The 16,824-nt window shown below is 42.0% G+C and overlaps 2 protein-coding genes across 2 annotated transcripts in view; one reads left to right on the plus strand and one right to left on the minus strand.

Annotated features, from left to right (window-relative positions):
* FAM13A (family with sequence similarity 13 member A) overlaps positions 1–5,216 on the minus strand; it is a 285,708-nt gene extending 280,492 nt beyond the window's left edge. Inside the window, exon 1 of the mRNA XM_064486374.1 lies at positions 5,133–5,216. The gene's annotated coding sequence lies outside the window, so the exon portion shown is untranslated. The remainder of the gene's footprint in view (positions 1–5,132) is intronic.
* A 428-nt stretch (positions 5,217–5,644) lies between these two features.
* TIGD2 (tigger transposable element derived 2) lies at positions 5,645–8,991 on the plus strand. Its single transcript, XM_010983082.3, has 2 exons — positions 5,645–5,959; positions 6,139–8,991. The coding sequence occupies exon 2, from the start codon at positions 7,065–7,067 to the stop codon at positions 8,640–8,642; it is 1,578 nt and encodes a 525-aa protein (XP_010981384.2). The 5' UTR covers positions 5,645–5,959; positions 6,139–7,064; the 3' UTR covers positions 8,643–8,991.
* The last annotated feature ends 7,833 nt before the right edge of the window (positions 8,992–16,824 follow it).

Consider the following 16,824-nt stretch of genomic DNA (forward strand, 5'->3'; position numbering starts at 1 on the left):
AACCTAACTGTCCATCAATGGATGAATGGATAAATACAGTATATTCATGTAACAATTATTTAGCAATAAAAGGAAACAGTGCACTGATGCACGCTACAACATGACCCTCTCAAACATTATGTTAAATGAAAGAAGCCAGTCACAAAGGACACATATTGTGAGTCCATGTATATGAAACATCCAGCATAGGCAAATCCGTAAAGAGGAGTGGTTGCCCAGAGCTGGGGAAGAGAGAGAGTTAGAAGGAACGGGGCGTGGCTGCCAATGGTACGGGATTTCGGGGATGATGAAACGTCTAGAATTGATCAAGACTGAGTTTGAGAAATACTATCATGAGGCCTTTCTAGTCTAGAAGCATTGAAGCAGGTGTTAATAATGTTGTCTTCAAGCATGAGCCTCAATAGAGCTGCCTCATGATATAATTACCCAGTTGCATTAAGGGTAGCTTCACAGCTGAATGGGCTAATTTATCAACGATTATTACTTACACCTTTTTGGAGCCTGGACCCTTTGGGTATGTACTGAAAGCCTTGAACAAGGTAGGCATGATATTACCCTGAGGAATCTAAACAATTTCACAGACATCAGAGGAGGACTCTCCATGACTGTGGTGAAACAAGACAAAAACAAGGTTACCCTCTACTCCTGCCGGAACAGAAATTTAACCATGAGGGAGGGTAAAGGCCCTGCCACCACGAGAGTGACCAAACACCCCCCTCTCCTGGCTAGCAGGAGTGACTGCTGCTGCTTCTCCAGTGGTAACTCTAGCCGGCTCCTCTAGCTTCCTAGATCAAAACTAAGACGCCCAATAGCTAAACTGCCCCTGCTTTCTGACAGCACCCAATCCAGGTCTCCCCACTTCAACCCCCGCTAAAATCATCTTACCCAAATCCTATAATAAACTCCACCTGACCCTCCTCTTTTTGAGGGGCTCCATAGTTTTCCATGGGTATCCCGTGCTGCAGTATTACGCTGAATTTTGGCAAGAAATGCGTTCCTGGTGGTATTTGGCTGATGAGAATCAACAGTATCACAAAATATTTATAAGGTGTTTTTCATAAGAGCACGTGTAGAATTTTACGTATGTTATAACTTCATGTTCTCATTAAAACGTGTGTATGTCGATATCACACATAGTACATATATGATAAGTATACTGGTAAGAGATGGCTACGGACCGAAATGTTAAGAGTAGTTATCTCTGAATGTTGGTATGATTGGGTTTTTTTTCCTACTTTTCTGTATTTCATATTTTCCTTCAAAGATTGCATACAATTTAAGAAGTGGGGAGGGGAGAAAGAAGAAAAAATTTCTTCCAGAAGAATATGAGAGAGGAATCTCATATTCAAGATGGTTGTCAGTAGATAAGGTTTTCCATCTTTAGCATATTGGAGTCACTTGGGATGCGTGCTGAAAATAAAGATTCCTGGGCTTCATCCCTGGAGTGGGCCCTGGAACCTGCATGTTGGACCCCAGGCGGTTTTCTCACCCACAGGACATGAGGAATCTTGAAAAATGTAGCTCTGGGGACAAACTAGAACTTGAAGGATGTACACAGTAACAGAGGCAGGAGAGGACTTTACAAGGCTAAAGGAGAAGCAGGAAGAGCCTAAAAGCATGAGCTGCAGTTGCAGGGTTGGGGTGGGAGATGGGACGGGGAGAGGGAGAGGGAGGGGACGGGGAGAGGAAGGGGTGGATGCACTCCCCGCTCTCAGCAAACCTAATTTGACCAACCTGATGGAACCCTGGGCTCCTTTAGAAAACAGTTGGAAACCCAGCAGGTTTGGAAAGGTAAAGTGGGGGGTATATAAATTCACTCAAGTTTTCCACCCGCATTGTTGACATCAATCAGCAATTCACTGGTTTCTTCAATTTACAGCCACATGTTTTTTCAGGAATCAAGTCTAATTTTCCCTTAAACGTTTCCACCAGTAATTGTCCTTCTTCTGACCCTATTAAATCTTTTCTACGTTCCCAGGCAGTCTTTTTCTTATTTTGCCTATGCTGCCAGTCAACTGGAAATCTACGGCAAGCCAAAAAAGAAACACAGAAAACTAAATTAAGTTTAAAAGCCCTCTACTGAGCATCCATATGACAGAAAAGTGTAAGTCATCACTATCCTTCAATATCATGTGTTTTTTTTTTTTTTAAGAAAAGGGACTTTCCAATGAGCAATCTGATCTCTTGTGTCCAGATATTTAAGTGGGAAAGTGTTCCTACCTTTAACCATGAATGATTTGAGCTTCTACCTATAATCCAGAGTAAAATAACTTTACAGCTGAGAGAGACTTCAAAGTACAAACTTTCATTTTACTGATGACTTTTTCACGTTGTTTGCTCTAAAACACACCCTCCAATTACATTTTAACTGAAAAATCCCCTCAGTATTTTATATCCCTTAAAATGGGGAACAGTAAATTTTTTGTGAAAACCATTAATTGTTTTTCATTTTTTAAAAATTTACAATGCTATATTAGTTTCTGATCATTGAAAACTTTACTGCTAATTGAAAATCAATTATTAACAGAAATACTATTTACTATTAAATCAATTTAATACATACGGGCTAATGTTATCCTTTTCTCATCCTAAGCTTATTGGAGTAGCTAATTCAGGTTATCAAACAAAAATCTCCAAGTAAATGAAGGTCAATGATAAACTAAATGGAACCCAAGAGGAGATAAATAGTTCCTTTAAAATTAAGAATTTATTCTACCTAGAGGTGTCCTATTCTATTACAAAACTTTTATGCATAAAGAATACTACCACAAACGAGGCCACATAAGGCATTTGCATTGACATCACCTCAGCAGAAAAGGAACTTTAGAGCTGGTAATGACACATAAGCTACTTTCAGGTGATCTGGAGTAGTTTTCAGAAAACCCACATTCCAATAAACCAAATGCTATGTCTGATGAACACAGCTGCAGACTTAAATCTGCTTTCACAACTAAAATACCTCTTTGGAAGGTTAATGTAAAAAATTCCATTATAATAAATGACAAGTTTGATTTTGCAAAAATAATCACAATATACTTCCTTCTTTTCATGTCTTTGAGTTAAATACTTCGATTGTCACAGTGTGGGAAGAACATGTTGTTTTAAAGCCAGATAAATCTCCATTCTCCAATCTACATTGGATAGATTTTTAGCCTTCACTTTCTTGTGCATAAAACAGAGGTAGCATCAACCTCACAGTGCTAGCATAATGATTAAGAGAGATTGTATATACGTAGAAGGAAAGAAATACTGGTGGCAGAATTCCCCAAAGAGTGAAATGTCTTTTGATTAGAGAATAAATCACAGTAAGGGACAGTGGGAAAAAAGATACAGACTACAAAAGTGCTCAGCATAATAAAGAACAAAGAATCTGAGGATTTCACCAGTAGCTGAGAGGGAAGGAGAGAGGGGGCCCTGAGACAGAAATAACGCTGGAGAGAGAAAGGAGAAAACATAACATAAGGAGATGGGGACAAGGCTGCGACCCGAAGAGAAGAGCTGGCAACAAGAAGTTCCCTGTGGCCAGCCAGGCTTTTCATAAAATCAAGCTGACAGACACTATTTTCAGGTCTCCCCAAGCCCCACTCTTGTACCCTAAAGTAAATCTGCTACAGTTAGCGACTCCTCCCCACAAAAAGGAAAAAATCTGTTAGATGAAACCATCTTAGGTAAAGTCTTATTAAAAGTTGCTAAACACAACTGCCTCCTATGAAGTGGTGCTTTTAGGAGATCAAGGAATGTGGGCTGTGCTTCGGATGTGAACTTACACAAGGTGACGCAAAGGGAACAGCTTTAAGAGATAAGATAATTCAGCAGAAACAGAGAAATGATACAAGTGGTGTATGAAAGGAAATTAACTCCTAGAGACAGTAGGGCAGGGGTAAGAGGCAGAGTTCATTTTACTTAAATACCGTGGGACCGAGGGACCCCAGCAGGCTGGGCGGGTGAGGGGGGAAAACCAGGCTGCTAACTTCTGACTACACGCTGGGTCTTTTGATTGGCAGTCAGTAAATGTCAGCTTTCTTCTCTTATGAGGAATGAATAAGGTTTCGTTCGTCACATACAACTGTTTTCACGCTTCTTACAACTATCAGAGAAAAGAGACTAACTTTAAAAAATGATATTAAGCTAGCATGAAGTTGCACTTTGCCCAAAATAGTCAACCAAGACTGACTGATGGGGGATGGGAGAGGTGAGATCTACCTTCAGGAAAAGCAAACATTTGTAAAAAATCATTTCAAACTTCACAGTTTAACTAGAAGATCAAAGATTTTCCATCACGTCAGAAAGCTGTGATTTTGAGTAAGGCAATCGAACGGTTTGGGCGAGGGAGTCGGAAGCCTTAGAACCAACATCATGTTTTCTGCAGTAAGAGTGCTCAGGTCAGTTCCCTTTTGAAACATTCTAGCAACAATATGGCCTTTGCAAACAAACGACAAATTACTACGCTACCTTATGTTAACCAAAAAGGTTAGACATTTATTCTCAGATATTAGAGGAATGTAATTGAAGACTCTTCCATTTTTCGAAGTACACAGAAAAGAAAGAAATGAAGAAAAGCCTGAAAGCATTTCCTCCGTAAACAGGTGCTGCAGATGAAGGTGCAGCCGCTCGCTCCCTTCTCCAGGGAAGGCTCCGAGGGCCCCGCGGGGAAGCGACTCCCGGGACGCCGAGAAGGCACTGTTCTCCGTAGCGGTTACTAGTGCACAGATGCCCGCATTCGCGCCATTTAAAATGCCAAAATAGAAACGTACTGTATCTCGGTTTGAAAGAAATCAAGGGAGTCTTTGTCAAACTGCAATTTCCTTACTACTACCTAGAGCAGGGGGAGTAAAGAGTAAAGGGGCTGCGAAATCCACGAGTGAGCCTCCCACAGGCTCACGCGTCTCCCAGGTGCAGTGAGCTTTGCAGAGAGACGCCTCTATCGCGACTTCTGTGACTTAAACCTCGAGCGGCTCGCCAGGGAGGAGAGACCTGATACCCAGTTTGACCGCCCCCCGCTGCGCCCCACCTGCCCAGGGCTTGTTGAGATGGGTGTTGCAGCGTGTAAGCCCCAGGTCCTCTCCCGAACCCTGTCGCCTCGGGGAGCCCGCCTCTGCCTTCCGCCAGCAGTCGCGTCCGCTGGCTCCTACCTTAGCTCGTAATCCTCGCTCCGGCTCGTCCCGTCCCCGCCGGCAGACTGGGCATTCCCGGGAGTCGGCGTTGGGAGGAGCGGACGCCGGGGCCGCTATTTGTAAACACGCTCCACGTGCGCTCGCCCTGCCCCATTCGCTCCAGGCACCTGAGGATGCGCAGCTTTCTCGCGAGCCCTCAGAGGATGCGACTATTACTCCACCTGAGGATGGAGGAAGCCTCGCCCACAGAGCTGGGACACTGGGAAAAGGGCTAAGACAGGGTGAGCTTGTCCCGCCCCCTGCTGGCGGGCGAGGCAGTCTGCAGCCTGGAGCAGACGGGCCCTTAGCCGAACCCACGCGGCTCCCGGAGACGCCGCAGCTGCTGGGCCCGTCCTCTCCCGCCCGCTCGCGGAAGACCCCGCCCCCGTGCCGCGCGCGCTCGCAAGCGCAGGCCCCGCCCCCTCGGCGACACAACGTTCCTGCGGGGGCGCGCGCGTGCACCCTAATCCCCCGCCTTCCGGCTCCGGCCGCGACGCTCGCCGCTCGCCGCCGCCGCCGCGCCGCCAGTGTCAGCCTCCCTCTGGAGACTCCATTTGCCCTCAGGGCGGTCTGGCCCCCGCGAAGGCAGGCGGAGAGCGATGCCCCCGGCCCGCGGACGGGCGTCCCTTGTGCCCAGCGCCCGCTCGCTCGCTGGCTGGCCGCCGCGGTGACAGCCTGGTCGCCAGCGTCCACGGAGGAATCCGGGCTCCCTCCCCGGGAGCAAAGACGTCCCGCGTTCCGGAGCTCGTCCTGCGGGGAGAGGCCCTCGCTAACACGGCTTCTCTCTGACCTCTTAATTTCAGGAGGTAGGCGATTCAGGTCCCGCTCCCTGACACTCTAGATAATGCCTAAAAGCAGCATTTGTCGTATTTGGCCATCACATTAATAGGAGGCGTTAAATTTCTCAACATAGTTGCAGGATAGATGTGGGTAATGCCACAGACCCTGATATTGAAAGAAAAATGTTTTTGGTATTTTCCTTTAGGTTTCCGAGGCTCCGAGTGCCTATACAGCCCCCGACAGGAACTACTTCTGTTGGCCCATCGAGGATCATCTTTCACCAGGATTTTTGTAACATCTTCACTGAGCCTTCCACCCCATACCCTCTACCATGAGCCCTGATTTCTGCCAATGAAGTTTTTTGGTGCTTTAACCACGTGACACCATTTCTTGTCCACCTTTTTCCCTTTTCAGTTGCCAAATACATTAGGTAGAAGTTCGTGTCGTGTTAAAGTACAAAGTTTTGCCTGTCCACTTTCAGCTTATTTGCACCGCTTACCTCTGTCCAGCTTGCCATACCTTGCTTGCCTGTGATTTCCATAACCACTCACTTGCGTAACCTATAGCAGTCCTTGCCTGGAGGGGCAGCATTCCATACAGCGCACTGCCTGACAAGGACAGCAGTTAGGGGGTGGGTGAGTTCTTCCATTCTAGTTCCCTGTCTGTCAAGGCTGCAAGTCCTGTCTGAAACTATTTACTCCCTAGCACGTTTCCCCTAATACTCTCCCCTGAGTCTCAGTTCCTTCAGCATAGAACCTTGCCCGTAATGACGGCAGGAAGAATTAGGTATGCAGTAGGGCTGTCTTAGAGACTTTGCTGGTCTGGCATTGGTTGCCATCTCTGTTGAAATTGCAATTCACGAAATGATCTTAAACTCAGTGGGAAAGAAGCAAGCTAGAAGATAGGAGTAATTGGAGCTAGTCCTTATTGAAAGAACTTTGAAAGTTTTAAAGCAGCCAAGCGAAGAGAGTCACATAAGCCTTGCCTAGAAATTGGCCAGCACACTTGTCCATCTAGATTCAAAGGGTGAGGAAAGGGATCTTAAAACACCATTTTCTAGTCTCATTGTGCTCAAATCTACGTTGTTAAATATCTTGTTCTAGTAATCGCCTAAAATATTACACCCTTAAGATGTTGGGGAAACGTAAGCGTGTGGTGTTGACAATTAAGGACAAGCTTGACATTATTAAGAAACTTGAGGAAGGCATCTCTTTCAAAAAACTTTCTGTGGTGTATGGAATTGGTGAATCCACAGTTCGTGATATTAAAAAGAACAAGGAAAGGATAATAAACTATGCAAACAGTTCAGATCCTACAAGTGGGGTTTCCAAACGTAAATCTATGAAGTCATCAACATATGAGGAACTCGACAGAGTTATGATAGAGTGGTTTAACCAACAGAAAACAGATGGGATTCCAGTGTCCGGAACGATTTGTGCAAAACAAGCCAAGTTCTTTTTTGACGCGCTGGGGATGGAAGGTGATTTTAATGCATCTTCTGGCTGGCTAACTCGATTTAAGCAGCGCCACGGTATTCCAAAGGCTGCTGGTAAAGGAACAAAATTGAAAGGAGATGAAACTGCTGCCAGTGAGTTTTGTGGTAACTTTCAGGAATTTGTTGAGAGAGAGAATCTACAACCAGAGCAAATTTATGGTGCTGATCAAACTGGATTGTTCTGGAAATGTCTGCCATCAAGGACATTAGCTCTTGAAACTGAGCAGAGTACCTCTGGTTATCGGTCAAGCAGGGAGAGAATCATTATTATGTGTTGCGCCAATGCCACAGGTTTACACAAACTTAATCTGTGTGTTGTGGGAAAAGCAAAAAAACCCCGTGCGTTCAAGGGTGCTGACCTTTCAAACCTTCCTGTCACTTACTTCAGTCAAAAAAGTGCATGGATAGAACATTCTGTTTTCAGGCAGTGGTTTGAAAAATACTTTGTGCCACAGGTACAGAAGCATTTGAAATCCAAGGGTCTTCTAGAAAAAGCAGTGCTTCTTTTGGATTTCCCCCCGGCACATCCAAATGAAGAATTGTTGAGTTCAGATGATGGCAGAATAATTGTGAAATATTTACCACCAAACGTCACAAGTCTAATTCAACCTATGAGCCAAGGAGTTCTAGCCACAGTAAAAAGATACTACCGAGCAGGACTTCTTCAGAAATACATGGACGAAGGAATTGACCCAAAAATGTTCTGGAAGAACTTGACAGTGTTGGATGCCATTTATGAAGTGTCAAGAGCTTGGAATATGGTAAAATCAAGTACTATAACCAAAGCATGGAAAAAACTTTTCCCTGGCAATGAAGAGAATTCAGGCATGAATATTGATGAAGGAGCCATTTTAGCAGCTAACTTAGCAACCGTTTTACACAACACAGAAGACTGTGAGCATGTTGACATCGAGAATATTGACCAGTGGTTTGACTCCCGGAGTAACGACTCTAGCTGTCAGGTGCTAACTGACAGTGAAGGTGCGGAGGACCAGGCCAAGCCTGCTGAACACAAGCCTTTCAGTAAGACTAGGAAAACAGAACTGAATCCAGAGAAGCATATTAGCCATAAAGCTGCCCTTGAATGGACCGAAAATTTACTCGACTACCTTGAACAACAAGATGACATGCTTCTGTCTGACAAACTGGTATTGCGGAGGCTTCGAACGATAATAAGAAGAAAACAGAAGATCCAGAATAGCAAAAGTCATTAATAATGCTCTTAAGGGCTTCAGTGGATTTGCATCGTTGTGACTTTATCTGCAGTGGAACTTAATTATCTTGTTTGAAATGCTGTGGATTTCAAGGCCAAATACATTTTATAAATGACTGTAGGATTAGATGCCGTTTTGGATTACTTAAATCACTGCGCTTTCATGTCGATTCTAGGAAGTGAGCCTTGACCTGTACCTTGTCCGTCCCGTTTCTAATCTGTATTATACTAATTAGATCATAAGGTACCTGAGGCCAGGGATTTTGTGTCTGTTTTGTGCCTGAATTTCATTATGTCTAATAGAGGACCATGCACACTGTAGGCAATCAATAAATCTGACTTAAATTGAATTTTTATGACTTTCTCTGAACTTCACTTTCCAAATTGAAATGTACGGGGGTTAAGTTTCCATTTCTACAATTTTTCTGCCTGCTGAAAATTTTAGAACTCAGCAGAAGTTATGCTCGAAGTACATGTATTTCACTGTGAAAGCAGAGAACTGAAGGAAAATAGTCTAAAGCTTTAAATATGGCATTCTGTACCAACAGTATTTGGACAATCAGCAGTTCAGATGGGCTGTCTCTGAGTATAATGAAGGAAAAAGAAATAAGGTTAAAGCATCCCCAGGGAAAGGGTTTGCGCTTCACTTTTATTTCATCTGACAGTAGGGAGAGTTCCTTCAGAGTTGTGGAAAGACTGCCATCCCTGTTCCAGAAACATAGATTTCATTTTCCAAATCATTGCTATTAGAAGAGTTAAGGGTTAAATTATATTTATTATCTGTCATATTGATCCTTTATTAGTATAGATAATGTCAGTGGTTCTTCTCTTTAGTAAGGTCTTTAATGTAACATTTTAAAGTTCAGAGTATGTCATTTGCTTTCATACAGCATGTTTTTTGGTGGGAACTAATACTGGGAACATAAGCACATAGAATTTATGGAACCGTCACACAAACAATGTACTGACATTAATCAAACATGAGAAGGCACTATAGAGCAGCGTGGGCTGCTGTGTGACCTTGGGCAAGTTCCTTAACCCATCTGTAAAACAGGAATAATACCTGCCTCCCAGAGTTTTTGTAAGGAATAAATGAGTTAATATATAGATTTTAAGTAACACAGGCTTAGAACAGGACCTGGCTCAGAATTAGTCCTCTTGAGTGTTAGTTGCTGTTACTGAGTTGCCAAAATGAGGAGTTTCAGAAGTATGCTCAACAGATCAGTGTGTGACTCAACCCTGACGTTGCTGCATTGGGAAAACCCTTTAAGAGGGAAGTGAGATAAAAAGAGATGCAAGTGACTCAATTCAGCTGAAATGCAATAACAATTTATTTCAGTGAAAACTGGAAGGTTAATCCAATTTAGAAATCATTTCCTGACCATCTCCTGCTAGGCACAGTGAGATATGCAGGCACGGTTAAGACATCTTAGGTTGAAAAAGGAAATGGGGATGGAATTGTAATCTCTTTGCTCCAGGCCTGCTAATAAAATACATAAATGTTGGCTTTGTTCATAGAATCTGTTCCCAATATTGGCATAATTCACTGATGTAATAAAATACCTTTAAAGCAGATAACAGCAGGACACTTGAAATATCAAACACAGGATCAGTAGAAAATTAGAGCAAAAGAAATGTCACAGGAGACTGGTTAGACTGGTTATAACCATTAGGTCCAGGCAGAGATAGATAGGGAGCTTTGTTGTGATTGATTTGAGGAGATTTTAGAAGCTCTGACACTCCATGAAGCTACAGTTAGAGCTCAAAATTCTGCCTTTTGACAAAGCAGAGGCTTTGAGTTCGAGAAAAGCCTTTTCAGAAAACCTCTAAGAATCTACTTTCTTTGGGAGAATTTATATATTATTATTAACACACTTTACTCAGTTTACACAACTGAACTTACTAGAAAGGCCTATGGAAATGAAGTTTTGCACAGATAAATCCTGAAGCTGTTTAATTTCTTGGAGGCAAAGGGATTCTGAAGCCTAAAAAGGGTGATGACATATTTGAATACTGCTCTGCATTTTTCACGGAGCTTTTTGCTAACAAAAACTTTTCAAACTTCCTTCAGTCATGACATTGAAATGGTTTAATCCTGTGTTTTATCATAAACACACATAAACTGTATTCTAATTCCATAATGAATTGTAATACAAAAATCTTTTCCTTTTCCAGGTATTGTTACACTAATGATATCCTCTAGGAAGATGCACCGTGTTATCTTGGTTAACCACATGCTCCTTGTATGGATCCTAGTTTGAGAAGCACAGAAATGATGTGCTCTCATTTGACTTTGTGCCCGTTAAAGAAAATATCTGCAAATGTTTAAATAAACATATTTTTTAGAGGATTTGATAGACTAACAGAACTCAGACCAAATGGAAAGTGTTTGGCAACTGAGAGTATATTTTTAAAAAATTATGTAGTGGGAGTATCTACTATTTCATAATTCAATCACAGAGAGTAATCTAGGGGTTGACGGGAAAACTTTGAGTGCCCAGTAAACATAATATAGTTGGCAGGGCCAGATCAGTAGCCACAGTCAATTCCAGCAAAATTACATGATTATAATGGTGCTCTTGTCCTGGGATTCTTTCTATTTTCATTCTTTCTTCAGACTGAGCTCTGCGGTCACTTCATTATGAATTTTCTGGATTTAGGGAGGATCATGGTGGACTAAATGGCACAGCTGACATGAAGCAGGTCATGGCTACTTAAGTCATGGTCTCAGAGACACGCTGCCTCCAGTGACGTGGCCAGAGCCACACGAAGTATTACAGTCAAAGCTAGGATGTGCACTTCACACTGAGCCCTCCCTCAGGAGGGCTGTGTCCACTTACTAGTATCTTCATGAAGTTGACCTTTCCTTAGACATAAAGTTAAGGTACTTTATCTATAGCCTAAGCAAAATCACAGGTCTTATGTGCCAGCTGTGTTCTCTTTCTAGCTCAAGTTAAAGTAAATATAAAATAATTTTGTTTTTATAATGACCATCTATAGCCCAAAATTATCTTGCATACCTCCTTGGCACACTTTGTGGAACTCTGGCCCAGCAGAAGGAGTGGGGTTGTGGAAGAGTGATGGATTGGAGGACAAATACCAGCTTCTCCGCTTTCTCCCTAGATAACCTCGACAGCTTTCTAGACCTCTCTGAACCTCAGTTTTCTTCATATGTGAAAAGGTAGCAGGTTAAACAGGCACCCTCCAGGTGTTCATAAACACCAACTAGCAAGCAACCCTGTGGCTGTTCATTAAGAACTGGTCTGCAGGCTTGGCTGGGAAAATGAGTCACAGCCCTTCTCTCACAGTGCCCCTGTGCAGACCTCCGGGAGGCCTGGGCACCCTTGTTGAGGTCTAGGGCACTGCCTCATCCCTGGGAATGCTGGCTGGGGTGTCTGCATAGGTGGGAGGGCGGTGCTCAGTCTCCCAGGCCCTTAAGACTACAGCATGTGCTGTCAATCACCGCAGGGTCCTATCAGTTTGGAAAAAAAAAAAAAAATACAGTGAGGCCTCCTCTAGCTGTGGTCCAGGGCAACAGGGCTCAAGGAGAAATGGATTCTTCCAAACAGCTGAAGGCATTTTTGTGAGATGACGAGCTCATACACTGAAAGCGGAAATGCAAACTGCCCGTGCAAGGGCAGGGGGACCTGGAGGAGCAGACCTGCACCCAGTCAGGAAGCAGCACCAGCAGCGTCAGCACTGTCCCCCATCTGACTGATGAGGCCGGGGGCCCTGGGCCTGGTATGCCCAGCAATGTCCTGGTTGACGCTGGTCGTCCCAGAGTAAGCGTTCCACTGCCCTTTTTACTCTCAAGTGTCCCAGCTCAGAACAGAAATTAGTTTCCCCCATCAGTGACCTAGAGAAGGGAGTTGATCTGCCCAAGGTCACACAGTTGCTGGGACCAAGAAGGGAGTAGAAGTTGCTTCTCTCAGCTCTAGGCAGTGTGGCCTCGTGGCCAATGGATGGGCTCCCTACAGAGAGAGTGCCTCCAAGGGCGGGGCTGCAATCCTGATCCCACTTCACCTTGGAGCCCAGCACAGCGCCTGCCTCCTCAAATCAGGTGGGAAGTCCTTTAGTGAGATCCCGTCTCTCCTGGAGGGCGAGGCGTGCTCCCAGTCCACATGCCATGTCTGCTGTGAGCCAGACACAATGCTGGGTGTCCACAAATCAATGTCTATGCTGCGATCCTCAACACCAATTGTGTGAAGTATAATACTTCACCTGCCTCAGAGGGAGCCCAGAGGGAGCTGGCAGAGACCCCACCAAACATTCCTGTCTGAGACAAGGATGGAGATCACAGCCCTTGCAGGAAACTGCCGTCCTCTGTTCCCCACCCCGGGCATCCAGGCTGCAGGGATCCATGAGACCCTCAGCCAAGGCCTTCCTTAAAACCACTTTAGTTGGGTGTAATTCCAGAGAATGCTTCCACCAGCACTATTCCCCAGGCAGCTGAGTATCATTGTCAATCCATCAGGTTCAGAAAATCCTCCAGTGAAGCTCCATGCAGCTGACAGTTACAGTCATCATGAGGGCATCTTCTAAATTTTCTTCTGATCAAAAGATCAGGCCTGGGGCTGGAAGGTAAATCCAGCGGTGTCTCCACAGGTCACTGCAGCAGCCAATATCCCTTCCACGTTGACGTCCCTGGTTGGGGCAGGGGTGCCGAAGCCCATCCTTGTTCCTGGCTCCTCACTGTTCCTCCTAGTGAAGGTGGACTCAGGCCCCAAGCCTGTCTGCCTTGGGGACCCATGTCGAGAACATACTTGCTTAGTATAATTTGCCAGAAAGCCAGAAACAAAAAGTGTTATAAATGTGTAATGAAATGTGTAAGGCATACTGTTTTCCACATTTTTTGGCCAACCTAAAGGTGGATACAAAAATGTTTAGTGTAGTTCCTTTACAGAAATTTAGGTGTGATTTATGAATATCCCTAGAACTTCAAGGATAGACATTTGGGGTTTTCTGTGTTCATAGTGACTCTGTAATGATATTATTAGCTATTACCACTGTAACTGATTAAGTCACCAGGGGAGATACTACCTTAGAGTTACTATACAGATATTAAAGAAATCAGTGAGATTTTGGAACACTTAACTTTTTTTCCCTTAAAGTAGAAGAGAAAAATTGACTGTAGGACTCAGCCTCATTAAAATATGAAGTAACCTCTACCAAAAGTGCTTTTGTAAACTTGTAACCAAATCACATCTAAGTTCTTCTAAGGCCAACAAAAATGATACCCAGTTCTTTCCTGCATTTCAGAATATGGTGATCATCTGAAACTTACTTACAAAGGAAATACAATTACCTTTCAGCCTAAAAAAAGACAAAGTAAACTTAAGGAAAACAGTTTTTCTCATCTACTGAAGCAATTGATTTTTTTTTTAAAAAGTAATATCACAGAATAAAGTTTTAAAGATACTATTTTTCCTTAATGAGAAATGTCTGAGAGCATACACATAAACTTGGTATGTTAATTTAAGATGACAGAGAACCTAGATTTTTTTAAATCCCTTTTTGGCTTTAAAACTATAACTTAAAAGTTGAATTCAATAGGAGTCTTGATAATCTATGTGATCTAAATCAATCTTATATATTTTAAGCTATTTCAATGTGATAATCATAACAATTTGACTCACAAAGTATGGCTGTATTTTTAAAAATTGTCATTGAGGGACAGTATGTAGGGATAACATTTCCATGTTCTATTAATCAGCTTTTGGGGGCCATTTGCTGATTTACTTTAATATTTGGGGGAATTTGTGTCCCCTTAGTGTGTTAATAAGGTATTTCAACCATTGCACATAAATTACCTAAATTATTTTTTTATAAAAACTAGAGAATGAAGGGTTTTGTTCCTGCACTGTACAAATATTCAGTACTGTAAATTAGACCCATCAGTTACATTGGCACAATACATAATAAAAATGTCTCCACCATTAGAAAAACTACTGTTACTTCATTGATTCCAAAGATACACATTTTAATACCTGTGAAATTGATATACTTGTGATCAATAACACCTTGCAGTTATAGTTGACAGCATTTTTGTCTTTCTTAATGGTATGTAAAATAATGATATCTTCTAGGTTCTATGAAATATAAAAATATTAGTGTAAATCTTGCCTTTCTTTTGAAAACAGAACTAGAAGTAATGATGTACATAAAAATTTTCCATTTAGTATATATATATTTATAAAAACAGTTCTAAATATATATAAAATTATAAATATATAATAAAAATTGCAATGTAATAACATGAATATACAAAATTTAGATATTGAAAAGATAATCTTAGTTCAGGTATAATATTTTTTAACATTTTTTACTAATTTATAATCATTTTACAATGTTGTGTCAAATTCCAGTGTAGAGCACAATTTTTCAGTTATACATGAACATATATATATATATATATATATGTTCATTGTCACATTTTTTTCTCTGTGAGCTACCATAAGATCTTGTATATATTTCCCTGTGCTATACAGTATAATCTTGTTTATCTATTCTACAATTTTGAAATCCCAGTCTGTCTCTTCCCACTCCCCGCCCCCTTGGCAACCACAAGTTTGTATTCTATGTCTGTGAGTCTCTTTCTGTTTTGTATTTTTTTGTTTTTTGTTTGTTTGTTTGTTTTAGATTCCACATACGAGCACTCTCATATGGTATTTTTCTTTCTTTCTTTTTTTTTAACATTTTTTATTGATTTATAATCATTTTACAATGTTCTGTCAAATTCCAGTGTTCAGCACAATTTTTCAGTTATTCATGGACATATACACACTCATTGTCACATTTTTTTCTCTGAGAGTTATCATAACATTTTGTGTATATTTCCCTGTGCTATACAGTGTAGTCTATTCTACAATTTTGAAATCCCAGTCTATCCCTTCCCACTCTCCACCCCCCTGGTAACCACAAGGCTGTATTCTCTGTCTGTGAGTCTATTTCTGTCCTTTATTTACGCTTTGTTTTTGTTTGTTTGTTTGTTTTTGTTTTTGTTTTTTAGATTCCACATATGAGCGATCTCATATGGTATTTTTCTTTCTCTTTCTGGCTTACTTCACTTAGAATGGCATTCTCCAGGAGCATCCATGTTGCTGCAAATGGCATTATGTTGTTGGTTTTTATGGCTGAGTAGTATTCCATTGTATAAATATACCACCTCTTCTTTATCCAGTCACCTGTTGATGGACATTTAGGCTGTTTCCATGTTTTGCCTATTGTAAATAGTGCTGCTATGAACATTGGGGTGCAGGTGTCATCCTGAAGTAGATTTCCTTCTGGATACAAGCCCAGCAGTGGGATTCCTGGGTCATACAGTAAGTCTATTCCTAGTCTTTTGAGGAATCTCCATACCGTTTTCCACAGTGGCTGCACCAAACTGCATTCCCACCAGCAGTGTAGGAGGGTTCCCCTTTCTCCACAGCCTCTCCAGCATTTGTCATTTGTGGATTTTTGAATGATGGCCATTCTGACTGGTGTGAGGTGATACCTCATTGTAGTTTTGATTTGCATTTCTCTGATAATTAGTGATATTGAGCATTTTTTCATGTGTCTATTGATCGTTTGTATGTCTTCCTTGGAGAATTGCTTGTTTAGGTCTTCTGCCCATTTTTGGATTGGGTTGTTTATTTTTTTCTTATTGAGTCGTATGAGCTGCTTATATATTCTGGAGATCAAGCCTTTGTCAGTTTCACTTGCAAAAATTTTCTCCCATTCCGTAGGTTTTCTTCTTGTTTTATTTCTGGTTTCCTTTGCTGTGCAGAAGCTTGTAAGTTTCACTAGGTCCCATTTGTTTATTCTTGCTTTTATTTCTTCTAGGAGAAAATTTTTGAGATGTATGTCAGATAATGTTTTGCCTATGTTTTCCTCTAGGAGGTTTATTGTATCTTGTCTTATGTTTAAGTCTTTGATCCATTTTGAGTTTATTTTTGTGTATGGTGTAAGGGAGTGTTCTAGCTTCATTGTTTTACATGCTGCTGTCCAGTTTTCCCAACACCATTTGCTGAAGAGACTGTCTTTATTCCATTGTATAGTCTTGCCTCCTTTGTCGAAGATGAGTTGACCAAAAGTTTGTGGGTTCATTTCTGGGCTCTCTATTCTGTTCCATTGGTCTATATGTCTGTTTTTTGTACCAATACCATGCTGTCTTGATGACTGTAGCTCTATAGTATTGTCTG

The sequence above is a fragment of the Camelus dromedarius genome, chromosome 1 (genome assembly GCF_036321535.1).
Source record: "Camelus dromedarius isolate mCamDro1 chromosome 1, mCamDro1.pat, whole genome shotgun sequence".
Taxonomy (NCBI): Eukaryota; Metazoa; Chordata; class Mammalia; order Artiodactyla; family Camelidae; genus Camelus; species Camelus dromedarius.

Bases quoted from the DNA above. Each gene is read 5' to 3' on its own strand.
- TIGD2 (XM_010983082.3), top strand. From the start codon at position 7,065: ATGTTGGGGAAACGTAAGCGTGTGGTGTTGACAATTAAGGACAAGCTT.